At 36.1% G+C, this 20,830-nt stretch overlaps 1 protein-coding gene across 6 annotated transcripts in view; it reads left to right on the top strand.

The window, feature by feature from the left end:
* Positions 1–20,830, top strand: part of USP25 (ubiquitin specific peptidase 25) — a 181,415-nt gene that overhangs the window by 3,300 nt on the left and 157,285 nt on the right. For 4 of the 6 annotated variants that reach the window (XM_089910380.1, XM_089910381.1, XM_022575863.3 and 1 more), the window contains 3 exons: positions 1,162–1,296; positions 16,830–16,907; positions 20,277–20,421. In XM_089910380.1, the coding sequence (XP_089766506.1) occupies positions 1,162–1,296; positions 16,830–16,907; positions 20,277–20,421 (358 nt within the window). Of the gene's footprint in view, positions 1–1,161; positions 5,938–16,829; positions 16,908–20,276; positions 20,422–20,830 lie in introns of those variants that run through there. The other 2 variants (XM_089910379.1, XM_089910378.1) reach the window with 2 other exon arrangements.

Genomic DNA, 20,830 nt, shown 5'->3' with positions numbered 1-20,830 from the left:
CTAGGGCTTAGAACAGCTTCGTGCACTTAGTAGGTTTCAGTAAATATTTGATGAATGAGTGAGTGTTTTCTAAAAGGAATGCAAGTGCAGGGGTTATTTTAGTTCCCTAACTGAATCTCACGATTTAACATTATTGAGAAACGATGAAAGCTCGAGAAACTGTGGACAACTGTTAGAATAAAGGCGGTGTAGTGAAAAGACTAGGATGTGGGTTGATCTAAATCACCTTTCTATGACCTTGGGCAAGTCATTAAATGCCTCTGAATCTTCTTTTAAAGCCTTAAAGTTAGTATGATTAGACATGAGCAACTTTTTAAGATCTGAGTGTTTAGTGTAGCAAAGCATACATTTATTCCAGACAGGGAGGATAAAAAAGAAATAGTAGAGGATGGAGGCAGAAGGAATCTTAGGGATCAACAGTCAACTTTCACTTAGTTATACTGGGGGTTAGGTGGGAAGGATGTCACAGATTAACCAAATTAAGAGTTAAAACAAAACTTGCAAAACAATACAAGCTGAATTCAGGGTAAATTTCTTAGTTAAAATAATGTAGTATTTTCTAATTTAGGTATTATCTAAAGTTATAAAAATATAATACAACATTTCAAGGGACAGTTAACATTATATAAATCACTCTAACCATTATATAAAATGGATATTCTTTAGTATGAAATAGTTGGTTATCTTGGTATTAGCATAAGACTTGGTTTGCAGAGAGAAAGGGATCCAGCTGCTTATTCCCTTTTTACTTCTTTCTTTTCTCACCTAATTTTGATTTGTTATACTAACATTGTATCCAGCTGCCTTAATGAATTTTCATTAGTTCTAATATTCTGTTGATATTCTTCAATATTCTTTGTATGCAGGCCATATCATTTGCAAATAATTATCATCTGACCTCCTCTTTGTCAATCTTTACACCTCTTTACTCATAAACTGTTTTATTGTTTTAGCTAAGATTACAGAATACTACTAGGGTTAATACTAGTTTCTGTTATGTATTGTTTCATTGTAATATGAAATGTCCTTACAGTTATACGTTTTTAAAATGCTTTGAAATCAGATTTAGATGTTGACTCTTTATCACATGTCTTTTGTTTTGTTTTGTTTTGCGGTACGCGGGCCTCTCACTGTTGTGGCCTCTCCTGTTGCGGAGCACAGGCTCCTGACGCGCAGGCTCAGCGGCCATGGCTCACGGGCCCAGCCACTCCGCGGCATGTGGGATCTTCCCGGACCGGGGCACGAACCCGTGTTCCCTGCATCGGCAGGCGGACTCTCAACCACTGCGCCACCAGGGTAGCTCGTCTTTGTTTTTTTTTTGCAACAACTGATAATATTTTATATGTCAGTAATAAGAACGATTGTAACAGAAGGAATATTTACTAGGTACTATGTTAAGAAATTGTGCTAAAAGTTTTATAACTTATTTTCATTTAATCTTCCCAACCACTTTTTTAGGTGGAGACTTTTTTTTTTACCTTCATGTCCCGGTTGAGGAAACAGTAATAGAGAAGTTAAGAACTAAAGCAACATTTCATTGTTAGTATATGTTAAGAGTGGGATTTAAACTCTGGGCCACGCGACTCAGGGGCTTCTGCTGTTAACCATTAATCTGTATTGCTTTCTGGCAAAATCGCATTCAGTCGTGATGCCTCCAAATTCAGTATACTAAATTAAAAAAAAATTAGAATCTTTGTTTTTAAATGAGATTGGTTCCAAGGTTTGCTTTTATATGTATATGGGCTATTCAGGTTAGCTCATAAAAGCATTAGAAAGCTTTTTGTTTTTTTCCTACACTTTTGGAATTGTTTAGTGTAGCATTAGGTTAAACCATTCAAAATTTGTAGCTTTTAACTGTTTTTGATCTTTCAAACTAAGTACTTGTTACTTTGAAGTTTTGATGAATAGGACTATATTAGGCTGACCATTTTATTTAGAGCAAGTTTTAGTTACGCTTTCCAAATTTTGACTAGTATCTTTCAAATTTTTTCTTTCATTGTTTAAAAATATTTTTTGTTTTGCTTTTTTTGTTGCATTTTTAAAATTGTGGATTCTTAGTTTCACCACAGTTGAAACAGTGCGTTTAGAGAATATGATCTGTAATAGTTTTAGAAATTTATTAAGAATTTCTTACAACTAAGTACATGAGGTTTTTTTTTTGTTTTTTTTTTTTTTTTTGCGGTACATGGGCCTCTCACTGTTGTGGCCTCTCCCACTGCGGAGCACAGGCTCTGGACGCACAGGCTCAGCGGCCATGGCTCACGGGCCCAGCCGCTCCGCGGCATGTGGGATCTTCCTGGACCAGGGCACGAACCCCCGTCCCCTGCATCGGCAGGCGGACTCTCAACCACTGCGCCACCAGGGAAGCCCTGTACATGAGGTTTTAATGATCATATGAAAAGGATATGTATTTTTTGAGAGTTATAGAGTTCTATATTTATATAGTAAATGAACACTTATAGTGTCATTTGAATATTTCATGTTTTTTTCTTTATGTCTTAAATTCTGAGAGATACTGACGTCTCTACTTTTAATGTAATTTCATCAAATTATCTTTGTATTTCTAATGGATCTAATCCAAACTTGTGTTTTTGCTGGTCTTTTAGTAAGATTTCATCGTTTCCATATATAGTGATAACAAATTTAATCCTTTTATCGCCCTCTGACTTTGATTTATTTAAAGAGCCTTTTCTGCTCTTTTAATTCTAAACGAATATATTTAAGCATGTTTTTTCTGTAAATAATTAATAGTTTTCTCTCCTTCCCTGTGCCCTCAATAAGATAAGACTGTTTAGCATATTTTTAGCATATTTTTACTTATAGCATTCTTGATTTTGTTGGGATAATATGGAATTCTAATTTAAATGATGATATTTAAAATTTTTTACAATATACCTTTCATCAAAATATTACTTAATTGTATTACATGTTAGTAGCTAATAAGTTTTTTAAAAATAGGTGTTTAATTTTAACTGTTTTTCTGTGTAGTTTAATACCGTTTGATTTTTTTTTGGTAGATAAGTTGTTAACCCTCTGTATAAGCTTATAAGATTTCTTCTTTGGTTTTAGAGTGCAGAAATTTCACACGTGTGTGTGTGTGTGTGTGTGTGTATTTTTAACCATCCTGGCGAGGGTTTTTGATCTGAAAACTTTAGTGTTCTTCTCAGGGAAAAGATATATATTTAAGAATTATTACTTCTACTCTATTCCTTTTTTCTTTCTCCTTCTGAAACTACATTATTTGAATATTAGATACCATTCATCTCTCTACCTTGCTTCAAATTTCATTTTATAATTTCTTTCCCTTTTTGCTCTATGTGCTAGGATAACTTTTAACTTTGTCTACATTATTATTTTTGTAATGCCAATTCTGCATTTACTCCCTCCACAGGTGGTGAGATATTTTTTTGTGGGTTTGTTTTAATAATGTATACACTAGTTGGTTCTGAAGTACACAGAATTGAATTAATCATAAACGTTGGATCATGATCAGCTCTCTATGCAAATATGTTTTTATTTACTTATGAAATAGCATATTAATCTTTAATGATAAGCACACATTGAATGCACTACTTAAAACACAAGTGAGAACTTTGAAAGTAACCTATATCTAACCATATAGTCCCCTCATCGCATCTCTCCATTTTCATTTGAGATTGTAATCAGCTTGAATCCTGTTTTCATTTTCCCCTTGAGTTCCTTTTTATTGCTGCTCTGAATTCCTGAAGGTATATGTTTTTAATTTTAGTTGTTTTAACTTTGGAAACTTTTTTCACCTTGATATATAAATGAAATTCATCTATATAGTAGTAAGAATTTTAAAGTTATGTTTGTAACATCTAGACCTTATTCTGTCTGTACTTAATATTTTGTACCTGGTGTGAGGTAGGGATCCAATTTAATTTTTATTTTGTATATGATTTTTTGTTGTTGTTAATCTTACCTTACTGAAAAGTTAATGCTCTCCCCCACTGAACTGACATACCATCTCTGTCGTATATAAAAGCTTTATGGAAAATGCTTTTTTTCACCCTCTGCTGTTTTGTTCTGTCATTTGTTTTGTGAATACCGTCCTGTCTTCGTTGCTTTGGCTTCATAGTAATCTCTAGTACTGAAAAAATAAGTTTGCCCCTCTTCTGCCGAAGTATTATGATACTTTATCTTCCTTAGAAAGTTTAGAATAATTTTACCAAGTTCTCTGAAAAACCCTGTTTGAGTTTTTTAGTAATTTTATTGAATCTGTATACCAATTTGGGATCATTAACATCTTTATGATATTGAGTCTTTCTATCCATGAACAGGGTATACTTCTTTTTATTTAGGTCTTCTTTAATTTTTTTTTTTTTTTAGTTTATAATTTTAACAGTAGAATTCTTACACATTGTTTGTCCTATGTAGTTGATACTTTCTGATAACAATAATATGTGGTGCTTTAAAATGTTTGTTATTTGTTACTGGTGTATATGAATGCAGCTAGCTTTTGAATAGTGATCTTATATTTAGCCACCTTGCTAAACTTTATTCTAATACTTTCATAGATAATTTTGGAATGTCTACATAAAAGATATCATAAATAAATCATGACAGTTTTATTTATTTGCAATTTCTATGCCTATAATTTCATTTTTTCTTATACTAGGTAAGACATATGATAAATGTTGTTTAGAAGTGATGATAGTGGATGTTTTTGTTTTATTGCTGCTTTTATTTACTTTTTTAAAATTTATTTATTTTTTCGGCTTCACCCCCCAACAAATGAACAAATGGTTTGGTTTATTTTCTTTCTTGTTTTTTACTCTTGTGGACTAAAACATGCCAGTCTACTCTGGGACACTGATAGTGTAAGATCACACCCTTAACTGTAATAATTTCTAAGCTAATGTCACCCTAGGAGACCTTTATAAACAGCTATCCAGAGTTTTCTTGCTACACCCTGATCTTGTCATAGTGAAACAGAGCAGGACCCTATGGTCCTTGCCCCCCCCCCATGTCCTTAGCCTGCCTTTGTAAAAAATTAATTAATTAATTTATTTATTGGCTGCATTGGCTCTTTGTTGCTGCGCGGGCTTTCTCTAGTTGTGGCGAGTGGGGCTACTCTTCGTTGTGGTGCGCAGGCTTCTCATTGGAGTGGCTTCTCCTGTTGCGTAGCACAGGCTCTATGTGTGTGGGCTTCAGTAGTTGCGGCATGTGGGCTCAATAGTTGTGGCTCGTGGGCTCTAGAGCACAGGCTCAGTAGTTGTGGTGCACGGGCTTAGTTGCTCTGCGGCATGTGGGACCTTCCTGGACCAGGGCTTGAACCCGTGTCCCATGCATTGGCAGGCAGATTCTTAACCACTGCACCACCAAGGAAGTCCCAGCCTGCCTTTTGTCTGTGGAAAAACTTATCGATGACTTCATTTTAATCCTCCTCCCTTATTTTCCCCATGATTTCTCCATCCAGTTTTAGTAATGTTTTATGGTATCTCTGTTAACTGCCTCACATCCTTTTTTATTGCTGTTTTTAAAGGACGGTTTGTTACTTTGTTACCTGATGTACTTCTAAAGTATTTCTCTTGGACAAATACATAGGAGTGGAATTGTTGTAAGATATGGCTAAATGGTTATTCAAAATGGTTGTACCATTGTACCTTCCCATCAGCAATGTATGAGAGTTCCAGTTGGTCTATATCTTTGTTAACACTTGGTATTGTCAATTTTTATATTTTAGCCATTTTAATGAGTATGTAGTGGTACCTCATTGTGGTGTCAATATGTATTTCCCTAATGACTAATGGTTTTGGACATCTTTTCATGTGCTTATTGGCTATTTTTGGATGACTTTTAAGTATTGTTTCTCACTTATTATTCAGGTTTACATTCTCACAGGATCAGCAATAACAAAAGCTACTTATTTTTCCAAGTCTGAAAATGGCAAAAAAGTTAAAGATGTTCCTAGAGGTAAAACACTTAGGAGCATGTACTGATATGCTTACAAAACAAAATGAAATTGCACAATTTTTCCTTCATTTTATATTTTTTAAAGTAATACCTCATAAAGAATGCTCACTACTGAGGAATGAAAAGCCTTTTCTTCTTCATGCCTCAGACTAACGTTAATCACTTTAATAATTAATAGCACACACAAGAATAATCTTTATGATGTGTATTTTTCCCCACAGGATACAAAAGTACTTTCACATTGTAGTTAGCTTGGAAGTTTGGAAAGAACTTGGGGGACCAATGATGGGGTGGGATGAACTGTGGACCGGTAAACAATTGAGCAGAGAAAGACTTTTCTTACGGTTTTTGGTCCATGTGAGAATAAGACAGAAGAATAGCTTGTTTTGAACTAGAAACTTATTATTTGTTGGGTTTTTGTTGGTGGTGTTCAGCCTGGAAGTGGCTCTGTTGGGGTGAGTGGCACTAACTTTGAGGACAGGTTTGGCTGCAGAGCTGAGAGCTAGGTCCTTAGTGAAGAGGAAAGATATGGGGGAGGAGTGTAGAGAGAGGGACCAGGAATGAAGAACCATTAGTGGCCGGGATCTGATGCTGTGCTTGCACTAATGTGAGAACCAACCATACACCTGCATATACAAAAGCTTATGCATCATAATTTGAGCCAGAATACATGCAAGCTTGGGCTGGAGGTGTGGGGCTTGCTGTATCCTCCACTGAGGTCTTTGAGCTGGTCTTGGTGTGTCAGAAAGAGGGCCCCTAATGTCTTCCCATGAGACCTTAGAGAAAGGCTTTGGGTCAGGACAGGGCCAAGGAAGTGGGTTGAAAGGAAATTAGCAGCAGTCCACTGCCTCAGGTCTAAAATTTCCAGCGTTTGGAGGGAAGAAGGAGCTCTCTGCACAGGCCTCCTGGGGTCATGGACACTCTTTGTGCCTGTTCTAGTTGTACCATACATATTCTCAGAACTGACTTCCGGGCTTCCACAGTGGGGCCGGGACTTCAAGTTGGTAATAAGCCTGCAGAACTAATAGAACTGATGATATTTCCATTTTTGCTTGTGGCATCAGAGGGAGGGCACCCCGGGTATCTGAGCATGTGAAGCTTTGGTGGGATAGAGAAGGAAGCATATGAGCATATGTGGTGGTTATTTATACTTATGGTTACACAAGAACTTAACCATTCTGGTGTTGATAACCTAATTGGTTATCTTTTTATATGTTTATGGACCATTAAGGTTTTTTTTCCCTGCGAAATTCACATTTGTTTCTGTTTTTTTTTTGGGGGGGGGAGATTGTTTTACCTTTTTTGATTTGAAGGAGTTCTTTATAGTTTATATACTACTTTTTTTTTCCAACTTACATATTCTGCAAATATCTTTTTCCGTTTATCAGTATGTCTTTTTACTCCCTTTATGTTCTTTCATGAATAGGAGTCCATTTTGATTTAGTCTTATATGTAATTAGTTTCCTTTATTTTGATCTTTCATACCTGTTTCATAAAGATACTCTCTTTTATTGCAGTGTAATCTTTTTCTTGTTTTGCTTTTGGTATTTAAGTCTTATTCCAATTGGATTTGAATTTTGCATGTCTAAGTAGGTGTCCGAGTTGATTTTTCTCATCTGGAGAACCAGCAGCTTTATTGAAAAGTTTCTCCTTCCCATTAATACTCCACTTGATGGCAGTATTTTTTTATCCTTGAGTTAGGACTGTTTTAAAGGAAGACAGGAAAGGAGGTTTCTGGAACTCTTTCTTGAACTAAAGTATTTTTATTATAGTTTTACTGAAGCTTGCATAAATATAAAATAGATATACATTTATTATGTTCTATTGTGTAGCTTTTATGCACTGAAACCAAAAACCAACTGTTAACTCAGTTGTAACCAAAATTAAAAAAACAGAATAACAAGGTTAGCTTAATTTGACAGATGGTAGTGTTTTACAGAAGCTAACTTGGCAGTTGCAGCTTCAGCCAAGGAAAGTAATATATGTATATCAGGATATTCTTGTAAAGTATCTTTATTAAACATTCGGAATAGATTTTACTGCTGCTGTCATCCACATTCCATCTGTGACCCTGGTACTTATTTGATAGCCTTTGTCTTAAGAGTAGTGTTCTCAGCCTTTTTGTTGTCAAATCTTCAGAGATGTGCCACCAAGTATGATCAGTTTAAAACTTTTTTTTTTGCGATAGCTTAGTAAATGTATTGTAATTATTCTAGTATCTCTTAAGCAGAATGTTGAACTGAACAGGTTTTGTGATTTAGTGTAGAGTGGAATACACTTGCTGTGAATAAGAGGTAACAATTATAGCTTTTAATTTTAAGTTAGTGCCATATAAATATTATGTATTGGAACTTGTCAGTATTTTGCCTGTGAGCATGTCTTAGTGCCTGGATAATCAAGAGGGTGAGATACTACTGTGCAGTGTGATAACTCCTTTTGCAGATACCATGCAACAGTATTGTTGTACTGGAATAATAATTGTGTTGTAATTATTACCACTTCCTTTAGGAGTTGTTGAATTTTGTTGTGGTGAAAGTTTTAAACCTTTTCAAGTATGCTGCCAAAAATATTTAATATTTGAACAAGTACTGCAAACACAGAGAAGTTGAGAATTGATGGGTAAGAAGACAGTAGCAAGTAGACCTAGCTATGGGCAAGAGTTTTGTAAGCTTGTCAGCTTTTGCTGTGTACTTTCAGTACATATATTTAAACTATTTACGTTTGGGCAATACAGCATGGTAAAATTTGGCTGTTAATACCATATACTATGTGTCTACTTAACTGTAGGAGTTTTTGAAGGTTTAGTCTTTGATTTTCTGCTTTCTTCTTTGCAAGCTTTGAGAGATTATGTAGTTTCTCAGTCATATATGTTCATTACTACCAAGTTTGTATTTTCAAAATAAAATTTTCACCCTCACATAAACTCTTGTTTCAGGTTTTCAATTCCTGTTGTACATTTCTGCTTAGATACCCAGTCGACTCATTATCATGTCCATCCATTCATTTATTCTTTGTCTTAAGCAGATAGAGAAATAAATAATACACTATAAAAAAACTTATAGTTTGGTGGGAGGGAGCCAGAAATGCATACATTATATTAGAAGTTAAGTGAAGTATATACAGGATATATTGGTAGGACCAAGGAGAGGATCTAAGAACAGGAAAGGCCTCATAGAGGAGGTAATGTTGAAGATGTATGGGGAGATTGAAGGTAGCATTCTAAACGAAGAGAAGTCCATGAGCAAGGACAAAGAAACCAAACAATTTGGCGCCTTCTGTTATCTGCAAGTAGCTGTACGAGGCTACATGTGGTAAAATAAAAAGTAAATGTTTAGTCTTTTCTCCTGGTTTCTGCCACAGAAATTTACTGTCTTTTGTATGCTAATGAGATAACTCCTGGTTGGGGGACTAGATAGTTTCAGAATGGGGGCTGTGCCTCAGAAAAACCATCCACTATGATTAGCGAGTTAGAACTTTCAGCCCACTCCCCAGTTCAAGGAGGGGAGAGGGACTAGAGATTGAGCTCAGTCACCAATGGCCAATGATTTAATTGATCATGCCCACAATAATGAAATCTCTGGTGCCTTACACACTTTTAATAAGTGCTCAGTAAGCGGTGGTTCTTGGATAGCACTTACCATATATGGTTAATTTTCCTCTTCCTATTGTTTTTGAGACTTATTCTCTTAAAAGTACAGAATTGCATCATTAACGTAGTATTAGAATACAAAAATTGCTTTTAAGGAAGTTGTATGAGTAAGAGTCCAGTTAGGACACAGAAAGTACACAGTAATTTGAACTAGTAATAGATGATTGGCTACTAAAGTGCAAAGAGAACTCTAAAGAATAAAGGAAGGAATACATTTGGGAGAGGTCTTACTAAGCCCCAGGACTGAGATTCAGTTCTTACTGGAGAGGTTGTGATTGAAGCCCACTGGATGGAAGACAAGTTTGCTGAGGTGCTGGAGGCTGAAGGCTTCTGCAAATGGCTCTTTTATGGGTCTGGGCAAGAAAGCTTTATTAAACCTAACATTATATCTAGAAGAATGGAGTTCCTAATAGTTAGTAGGATGTATTATGAATGTAATTAGTGTGACCAAATACTGTATTTGCTTTAAGGAATTGTTTGTGACACATATAGCTACTAGGAATTATGTAGTATTCTAGTCTGAAAGTTCTACGTAAAGCATACTTATTTTATTAGTATAAGGGATTTTATTTTTGGACTGAAAGTTAATTATGAAAATTAAAGCACAGAAACCAAGAGACACATAAAGATTTAATTGGACACAAAGATTTTATATATCTTACAGAGGTATATTAGGAATCAGCCAGATCATTAGCATCAAAAACAAGTTAAATATATACTTTATTTAAACTGAAAACGTTGCAGTTCAAGGATATGATTTGATTCACAGAAGTTTTGTTTACCCACATATTCCATAATATAGGCGTTCTAATTTAAAAACACAGTTCCAAAAGATTTTGCAAGTTGGGTTTTTGGAACTCTAAATGCATATTGCCATAGAAACCATGTTTCATGATATTAGGTTCTTATTTGGCCAAGATATGTATTTAACTTTGTGTGAACTTAGCTTATAGCGCTGTGTAACAGTATATTTGGGGAAAATTGTGTTTAGAGTTTCTACTTCTGATGCATGTCTTATATCTGCCAGTTAATAGGGATGGGAGATTCTATTGGGGGCATGGACATCATGCAGATGTTAGATTGGTTGAAGGGCTGGAGTGGAAGGTAAGGGTATGAACTCTTAGGTGAGGAAGGATGGAAACAAACATTTATTGAGGGCGAACAAAGTATCTCATTTCTTCACTTCTTATTTTTTTGGGAGGGATTACATAATGCTTAAGATTGTAGCTCTGGATTCAATAAAAAGGTGGGAAAAGACTTTAAATTCAGAATTTCTAGCATTTCTAAGGCTAAATGTAAATAGTGAAGAATAAAAAAGCATACTTTTAGATTTATACATCCATAGAGGTATGTGATTAATTTATTTGAATAAATAAAAAATAAAGTGCTGTTAACCCAGCAAGATTGAGATAAACCTTAACTCTCTGGCAGTAGAAAATAAAGGATACCCCAACTCTTCTTGAGATTAGTATGTAAATTATTTGCAGTTGGGAATTTGAACAATATTGTACTGTACACTCCCCTTCAGGCAGGATTGACAGGACCAGAACTAGGTTATAAAGTGTTCTGTGAACTTCTAGGTGCAATGTAGGAAAGTGTAGAAAATTTGCTAAGCGGCGTGATTTACGCATGCTTCTTGTTCCCATCTCTAATAATTAGTTTGTACCTCCTTCCTGTGGGTGAGTTCAAGCCCTGTGATCTGACTTACTCCAGTTCACCTCTGCAAACTCTGCTATATTCATTTATTCAGTCAATATTTATTGAGTTCCTACTGTGTGCCAGACACTGTACTAGTTAGTTATCAGGAACACAGTGATGAGCGAAATAGACAGTCTTGTGCTCTCTTCGATTTAGAGTCTGGTGATTAACATAGTATGTTATTACAATCTGTGGTAAGTGTCAGGGGAACCTCTAACCTTAACAGAAAGGTTAGACCTTTGAATTAGGAAGTTGAATAGTATTTTGTAGACCCTAATGAAAGAGGGAAGAGGAAGAAGGGGAAAGTAGTGCAGGGTGAAGCTAGAGATAGCTGGGGCATGTAAAGGGCCCTTTAAGTCATGAGAAGGGTTGTACTGTAGGAAAATTCCTCAGAGAGGTCATAGATTATTACATATGAAGGGAAATGAAAGGTCATCATGTTGTCCTCCTTAAAATTACGAATAAAAATAAAAAAGACTAATGAAATGAAATTTTTTTTTTTTCCTTATATATCTGGTTAGAGGCAGGTTTGGATCTTACAAAGATGTACTTGAAGGATATATTATGTACTTGAAATTATCTGTCAATGAAGTTTGGGAACTTTTTGTTATGGTAAGAGATAACATGAAGTAAGGCAGTTCAGTGTTAATTAGGTATATGCAGAAGGTATTTGTAAAAATAGATATATGTATGGTTATGTACCTTAAAGGCAGTAGTATAGTTAATCCTTTCATTGATAGGCAACTTTGAAATGTTTACCATTTGGTGCCTAGCAATGCTGATTCTGAAGTTTAGGGCATGTGATTCTGAAGTTTATGAATACTTTGGGATTTTCTATCAAATTGGGTTTTTTTCTTCTTTTCTTAGAGATTTTGAGGTTTTTTTTAGAGGTTATTCTAAGAGTTACCGTATTTTCCCCTGAAGATGGAAACCTTTGTCTTTCTTTCTTTTGCACTAAACCAAGTTTTATTTATATTTAGAAATTCAGTCAAAGGAACCAAGGACTGACTTAAGAGTCACTCACCCCTTAACACAGAAAGCTTTCCTGCCTTGTCATCATTACTCCAGTTTTCTTGTACCATTATCTAAGTATTTTATGTCAGCATAGTAATGGATTTTTGGGCTGAGTTTTCAATTTTCACTGAATCTTTAATCTGCAAAATCAGATACCATAGAGAAAATGTGGAAGAGACATGGGCTGTGGAAGTTGAAAAATTAGTCAGTCATTTCTCTCTGTACTTATTAGTCTCTTAAATATTCTGTTAGTTATAAAATGAGAGTAACTTTCTAGAGGGTTTATGTGTGTGCACGTGCACATGTATTAAATGAGATTATACACCGGAAGCACTTAAAACAGTCTGGCATACAGCAGGAGCATAATAAATGCTTGTCTTCTATTTTGGCTTAAGCCAGTGATCATTTTTTGCATTCTCAAGCAGTTACAACAATGTTAAATATGCTGTAGTCTTACTTAAACAGATTTAAAACAGACCCAGCATTACGTAGGATGAATGGCAGGGGGTGGGGTGGGGAGATGGAATTTCTGTGAAACACTCTGATCCTTACTTTATATTGAGATTACTGATGCCTTCTTCTCCCTGAAGTGCATAGTACTGGATTTTGCACGTAGTAGGTACTTAAGGATGTCATCACTCAGTAAAGATTACATCGAGGAAGGAATCTGAAGGCCTGTAGATAGTCTTGGTTTGTTTGCTTATTGATTTTTGTGGTGTTTGCAAGCCATTGAATCTCTTTGAACATTGTGTCTTGCTCTTCTTGGTCCAGCAGTGTGAACATGTTGCACCCACCTCCTTATACTGTAGTAGATAAGAAATCCATACAAGGAAGACCTCAGAGCTCAGAAAAGGAATTCTAGAAATGATAGTGGGTTAGATCCACCTTGGATCCAAAATCGCTAGTCAAGGAGGAGAGAACCATATGCAGGACGTTTTTAGTTGAGGATCAGCGTGTATCAGACCTGAAGTTTGGTAAATAAGAAGGTGCAGACCTCGAAAGAAGACCAGGGTCTTAATCACAACAGAAATAATAGCAACAAAAACATATAATTGTAGGAAATGAAGGTGCAAATTTTCAAAGACAGGAAAAGCACAGCTGGAAGATGCCAATAACAAAGGGGAAAACTTGACAAATGAGGTGGCTTCTCTACCATTAACTTAGAATTTTTCTCATAGCTCGCCTCTTTCGATCTCGGCCCTGGTTCTTCCTAATTTAGTTAAGAAAATACATTTACTTTTTCTCCTTCCCACTCTGCCTTCTTCCCCACCCTCATCCTTTTCTCTTTATTGTTTCATTTTTCAGTCAAAATTCATGAGATGAAGAACCATGCACCTGAATTATTTTATTAGGATATTTAGCTGACATTATTGTGAAAGATGAACAAAATACTAAGTGAAAACAAAGTCTTAGGACTTCCCTGGCGGCGCAGTGGTTAAGAATCTGCCTGCCAGTGCAGGGGACACGGGTTCGAGCCCTGGTCCGGGAAGATCCCACATGCCACAGAGCAACTAAGCCCGTGCGCCACAACTACTGAGCCTGCGCTCTAGAGCCCGTGAGCCTTAACTGCTGAGCCCTTGTGCTACGACTACTGAAGCCCATGTGCCTACAGCCCGTGCTCCACAACAAGAGAAGCCACCACAATGAGGAGCCCACACAACACAATGAAGAGTAGCCCCCGCTTGCTGCAACTAGAGAAAGCCTGTGCGCAGCAACGAGGACCCAACACAGCCAAAGATAGATAGATTAATTAATTAATTAAAAAAAGTTTTAGACGTTGCTTCTCTTCATAAAATACTCAGTATTCTTATAATACTCTCTAGCAGTCAACTATCAGTGTAACAGACCACACCAAAAGTTAGTGGCATACCAAAATATTGTCATCGTGTTCAGATTGGTTGGTTGGGGTGGCTCTTCTCACATGCCCCATTCTTCTGGGGCAACAAGTGGGCTCCCCAGCTTATGTTCTTCTTGAGGAAGTTGCAGAAGTTCAATAGGGCAAGCCCAACCATGCAAGCACATTTCATGTCTGCTTGCATACTGTTTGCTAATATGCCATTGATGAAAGCTTGTCACATGGCCAAGCCTATCATCAGCACAACAAGGAAATATATCGTGTTTCTGGTGAGAGGGGGTGAGAAGTGGCAAAGGGTGTGGGTACAGAGATGGGAGAAGAATTGGGAGTCTAATGCAATGCAGGCTCTGTAAACTTTTCTGGGTTTTACATTCTTTTCTACATCTTACCTTATACTTATTAACATATACACACAAAATTTTGTATTTTACCACTTTAGCTTAATATGATTTTGTAAAGATTAACTGCTATATAGATTATATATTTGCTATTTAAAAATATACAGTTGTTTGCTTAAATCAAACTGTGCTTCTAGGTTCATTTATATCAAAATCATTTGAGATGCTTCCTAAAATTGCAGATCCCCTAACAGATCCCCTAGCAGATCCAGATGGCTCTGGAATCACAATTTCTGGGTGTGGCGCCTGGGAATCTCCTTTACTGACAAATTTATCAAGGCATTCTTTTGCACATTACAGTTTAGAACCTCTTCCTTAGTGGAAGGACATTTGCATTGTTTCCATTTTTCCAGCATTATAAATAATAGCGAGCATCATTTGTACACATGACTGATTTCTTTGGGGTATTCAATAGTCTTTTCCTGATACACGATTGAATAATTGCAGTTGAGGAAAATTATATTCTGTGTAAAGAATGGAGTTTGGAGTGCTGGTAGGGGTGATTACAAAGAAGCTTGTAAAATCTTTGAAATATTTTATGTTCACTAAAATAAGACATTGCAATTAGATAAGGAGAATTTCTGTAAAATTTGTATATATCTTTAATTTGTAATGTTGCGTATTGTGTAAGTTAGTCGTGGTTCCGTTGCTAGCTAATAGTAATTTTTAAAATGAAAGTAGAAAAGTTGACAGGTCTAAAGAGAATTTTATTTTTCTCATGTTTCAGCACTGTGAATTTGGCAGTTCAGTTCTTTTATTCAACTATTTTGATTCATTTTGGCATTTTATATGACCTTTGTTTATATACTTTATTATGTAATTTATTTTTAGTCTCAGTTATCTCAGCTTTTAATAAGATGTTTATGGAAATTAAAATTCATTGATGGCATGGCAGATACTGCCAATGCCTGTTTGGTACATTCTTTTCTTTTTCCTTAGCAACAGATTTGCAGAAAAGCTTTTTGCCTAGCTGAAAAATACATTTCCCAACCTCCTTTGCAAGTATGAGTGGCCACATGACGTGACTTTGTTCTGCTTAGTGAGGCCTTAAGTGGAAGTCACTAGATAGGGCTTATTAAAGAACGCAGAGTCATTTAGCAGACACCCTTTGTCCTTTGCCCTTTATCCTACCTAGAACTTGGACAGGATGCTAGAGGAGGAAACACTGAGTGACATTTAGTGAATGTCACATACGAATGTTTAGTGGGAAGACAGAAGATTTCAGCAGATCCTTTTATTCTAGTGGTGGTGGTGACTTGTTTTCCATGTCATATCCATTGAGCTTTCTTTATTTCATGGTGCCATCTTACAGTTTTGGGGAACTTGTTTTAAGAAATGCAGAGATGGGGCTTCCCTGGTGGCGCAGTGGTTGAGAGTCCGCCTGCCGATGCAGGGGACACGGGTTCGTGCCCCGGTCCGGAGATCCCACATGCTGCGGAGCGGCTAGGTGCGTGAGCCATGGCCGCTGAGCCTGCGCGTCTGGAGCCTGTGCTCCGCAACCGGAGAGTCCACAACAGTGAGAGGCCCGCGTACTGCAAAAAAAAAAAAAAAAAGAAAAAGAAATGCAGAGATGTAGGGAGGAGCATGGTTCTTAATTAGGGAAGTTTAGGGAAGGGTTTTGGTAGTAGAATCTTATCCTACCTCTTTTTCTCTCCAGTAGAGTATAGTCGATTATATAGATCAATAGAGTATAAACAGATTTAAAGCAAATGGGGGCAAGTGATCAATTTTACTTTGGATCTTTTATGACAGATTGGAAAATGGAGATGATCCTATTTTTCCTTGAATAGGGTAGAATCCCCGTGGTGTAATATATCCACCTAGTGCTTGGCCTGCCAAAGGCATGTTTTTTCCAAACATCCTAGGTGCCTCAATGCTGGTTGACTTAAGGTAGAGGGAGAGATTAGTAGGGCTGCCTGGATTTCATTCTGTGGTCTCATCCCCTAGTTAAAGTAGCCCAATGAATACCTGTTTTCCTTAGTTCTTCTTAAGTTTAGCCATCAGGCAGATCACTTCTTTTCTTGTTGGGAGGCATAAATTAGGCAGTGAAGAATGGACTTTTAGAAACATGAGAATGGAATAAGGGCTACCACAGTATGGTTCATTCTTCCTAAAAGAATGAAATTTATTCAGTCTTTGTCAAGTTCTATTGTTTTTTTGTTTTTCACTCTAGTTTATTTTGTGTTTTCTGTTTTTTTCCCCAAAGGTCATTTATTTTCTTGTCCTTGTATATTTTCAGATTTCATAGATAACACTTTTGGTTTTTCCCTTCCTCTAGCACCAGCAGACGTTTTTGAACCAGCTGAGAGAAATTACTGGGATTAATGATGCCCAGATACTACAGCAAGCCTTGAAGGTATGGCCTCTGTTTTGCGACATACAGTTTCTAGTACACCCTCATCTCCACTGCCTACCATATTTGAAACTTGAGTTTTTAAATTATACCATGGGTAGTAGTAGAGATATAGGAAATAACTTTTATAAAGTAAGAACCTTACTTAACATAACATAGTGCAACTTCAAGTATGTTAGCTTTTAGCAGCCTAATGTTCCAAGATACCTTGGAGTGAAAGAAGACCTCTCCATGTGAAACACTTTTCATGCAAAAAGGTGGGAAGTGAATCCAAGTGCTAATGGCTGGTTTTACTCAAGAGACATGATTTTAGAGTTTAATTGGGGGTGGGGGGTAGGGTGGGGTAGAGGAGGAGGAGGAAGAGGAAGTGGGAGAAAATTAACAGAGTATCAGAAGTTAACATTTTTTTCTTCCAAGAAGGAGAAATATAAATTGGCTAACATTCAATTAATTGCACCTTAAGAACATTCAACATCAAACTGTTCTATTATGCACTAAATGAAGGGCCTGATTTTTGTTATATTTTACAAAGTTATGCTCATTTCCACACAGTGGCACCCAGATGAGTCAAATCATATGGATGTGCACATTGAAAGAGAGCAAGTGAATGAAAGATGTTCAAGAACTAGAACTGCATTTTAAGTTTATTTATAGATTGCTGCCAAAGGCTAACAGCAGTACAGCATTTTTGCGACTATAGGCATACACATAGCTTCAGTCCTTTGCAAGTTGCTCTGAGAGACAACATTAATTATATCATTTTTGATTTTGTGCCAAAAGTTCTTCATTTGTTTCTAGAAATAATTTATCTTTTGGATGATTGTAATCATAACTGTAGTGATAATAACTAGTACTTATTAAGCACTTACAGTGCTATTCTAAGTACTTTATGTGGCTAACTCATCCTCCTAATAACTATGACGTAGGTATTATTTTTATCCCCTTTTTAAAAGATAAGGAAACAGAGAAGTTAAAGTGACTTGCTGAAGATCACATAGTATGTGGAGGAGCTTGGAATAGAAACCAAGCAGCCTGATCCCAGTGCCACACATAATTTCTCCTTTCACTGGAAGCTTTTTTTTTTTTTTTTTTTTGCGGTACGCGGGCCTCTCACTGTTGTGGCCTCTCCTGTTGCGGCGGACACGCAGGCTCAACGGCCATGGCTCACGGGCCCAGCCGCTCTGCGGCATGTGGGATCTTCCCGGACCAGGGCACGAACCCATGTCCCCTGCATCGGCAGGCGGACTCTCAACCACTGTGCCACCAGGGAAGCCCTTACTGGAAGCTTTGCTTCAGCTGTTTTCCCCAATCAGGAAAACGATGAAACAGTACTGTTAGGAGCATTTTAATGCATGGTTATGAAGCCACTGTAAGTATTTGGAGAGGAAGCAAAAGTGTTGTGCCTCAATTTTTATGATTATGACATTTAGTTGATTGCCAGTCCTTTCTTTATTCTGCTAAATATGATTAAATCATTCCATGTCTATTTTCAGAAATTGCCTTTCCCGTTCTGTTATCACTGAGTGTGGGGCTACACCCATTACTTTGTCAGGGCAAATTTGGGGAATTCACTTATTTATTTTTTTTTAACTTGGGAAACATGTAGTATATGCTAAATTAAGTAAACGTTAAGAATTAAATTATTGTCCACATTTCCTTTGAGGTAGGTTGTGTGACCATGGTTTTTTTTTAAAAACTTTTGTTTCAGTTATCAGTATCTGGGGAGGCAAACAGTGCTGTACTTAAACCTTAACTGTTGCTCAATATAAATTTGTAAGATGTTTAATAATGAGTTGACTCTCTCAGCAATATACTGACAAGGAGTCTACTTTTGGGAGCCACAATGTCATTGATCGATTTTAGCACTTTTACTGTATTTCATTTTGAGAATTTATTTATACCTCCAAAGTGAGTGTAGATCCCTGCTGCATTCAGTTTATTATTATTGTATGAGAGAGTATATGGAAAGCCCTTAGCACATTTCTTGGCACATAGTCAGTGTTCAATAAATGTTAGCCATTGTTATTACAATTATTTTACGACTAGTTTACTTATCTAACTATAGACTATGCTAAACCCGTATTTTGGATGATTCATTTAAGAATCTTATAACGGTTGTGACAGATAACAAAGTTTAAAACAATGGTGCTTTTCAGACTGCACTCTTACTTTTTTCTCTCCTCAAAGGCTGCTAGAATTGGAGTTAGGATGGGTTGGAGACTTCATTCTTCCAGTTGCTCAGGCCTCAAATCTTGGAATCATCCTGTTCTTTCTCCTTTTATCCCTCCCCACATTTAATATGATAGCAAATAATGTTGGACTCTCTGCTTGTACCCATTCTCTCCTATAGTCTATTCCCAGCATACAGCCAGAGTAATCCTTTTAAAATGTAAATCATACCATGTCATTTCTGTCCAAAACCTTCCACTGGCTTCCTATTATGCTTCGTGTGTATGCTAAACTTCTGAAGGCCTACATAGTATTATGGGTTATGGCCTTCTGTTACAAAGATAACTTCATTACTAATATCTGGATTTCATAATGTGGTTTCAGTTAGCTGTCATAGAGCTAGTGTTATATTTATTGTTAACTGTGGAGAGAATATAGAGATAAGTGGGCAAGTCTCTTCTCATTTTGCTATTTCAAAAATTCTTAGTTTTTTAGCATCTGTTTTCTTCTAAATGAACTTTAGAATAATTTTGTCCAGGTATACCTTTTTTTTTAACATCTTTATTGGAGTATAATTGCTTTACAATGATGTGTTAGTTTCTGCTTTATAACAAAGTGTCCAGGTATACTTTTGATGAGAACTACATACAATTTATATATTTAATTTGGGTAGGATTTTCATCTTGATAGTATTGAGTATTTCTAGGAGTTCTGTGTGTCTCTCTATCAAGCTTCAGACCATTTTGTTGTTTTCTTCTTATGAGTCTTTGATATTTGCTTGTTAGTTTGCCTCTAGGTAAGCATTCAGCATACATACTAAAGGGAATATCTTTTATTGTCCTTGTTTGCTGAAGTACTATTTTAAATATTTATTTTTCACCCTTTTATGTGGTCAGTTCCAGAAAACATTTTTTAGTTTGTTCATTTGTTTAGGAGTGTAAGTTATGATTGGATAATTAGTTATAGAATTGATTTTACATTATATTAGTAGTTTTAATTAGTAGAAAAAGGAATTACTATTTATATAGTCTACTTTGTTTACAGTGAATTTATACTGTAAAATTAAGAATCACATAGAATAATTTTAAATCTGAAAATGATTTTTACTATTAGTATTAGTTGTTATGGAGAAAATTACATAATCATATGAGAATGTATAGAGTTATTACAAAATATTTGATGTTCCGTTCTTGATATTTGAAGGATAGTAACGGAAACTTGGAACTAGCAGTGGCTTTCCTTACTGCGAAGAATGCCAAGACCCCTCAGCAGGAGGAGACAACTTACTACCAAACAGCGCTACCTGGCAATGATAGATACATCAGTGTGGGAAGCCAAGCAGATACGAGTAAGTTTACTTCTCTTTCTTAATATTTTAATTAGAATGTAATGATAAATTTTTCTTGGAGCTGTGTTTTGCTTAAACAGAGGTGAAGAACAAAAAAGGAACAACTTCAGCTTTGGTTCTTTTTGGTGTAGTGGAAAGGCGCATATGTTTTTATTAGCTGCTATATTTGTTTTCAGTTTAGGAGTAAAAGATTATATTTAAGTTGTATATCCTTTTATAAAACATTTCATATTGTATTTATTGTTTTGAAATATGGAACATCTAAAGGTCTTACTCATTAAAGAAACAAAAGTTTCTGGAATTTTAAATGGGGCACAGTCATTTGTTTTATTGATGTTAAGTATTGGTAGAGATCTTAGTATTATTTTTGAAGATAAAGTATTGTTTCTAATTACTGATAGATTTACTG

The sequence above is a fragment of the Delphinapterus leucas genome, chromosome 4 (genome assembly GCF_059928025.1).
Source record: "Delphinapterus leucas isolate spDelLeu-1000000601 "Yukka" chromosome 4, BTC_Dleu_Yukka2, whole genome shotgun sequence".
NCBI lineage: Eukaryota > Metazoa > Chordata > Mammalia > Artiodactyla > Monodontidae > Delphinapterus > Delphinapterus leucas.
This window is presented reverse-complemented; position numbering and strand designations above follow the sequence as displayed.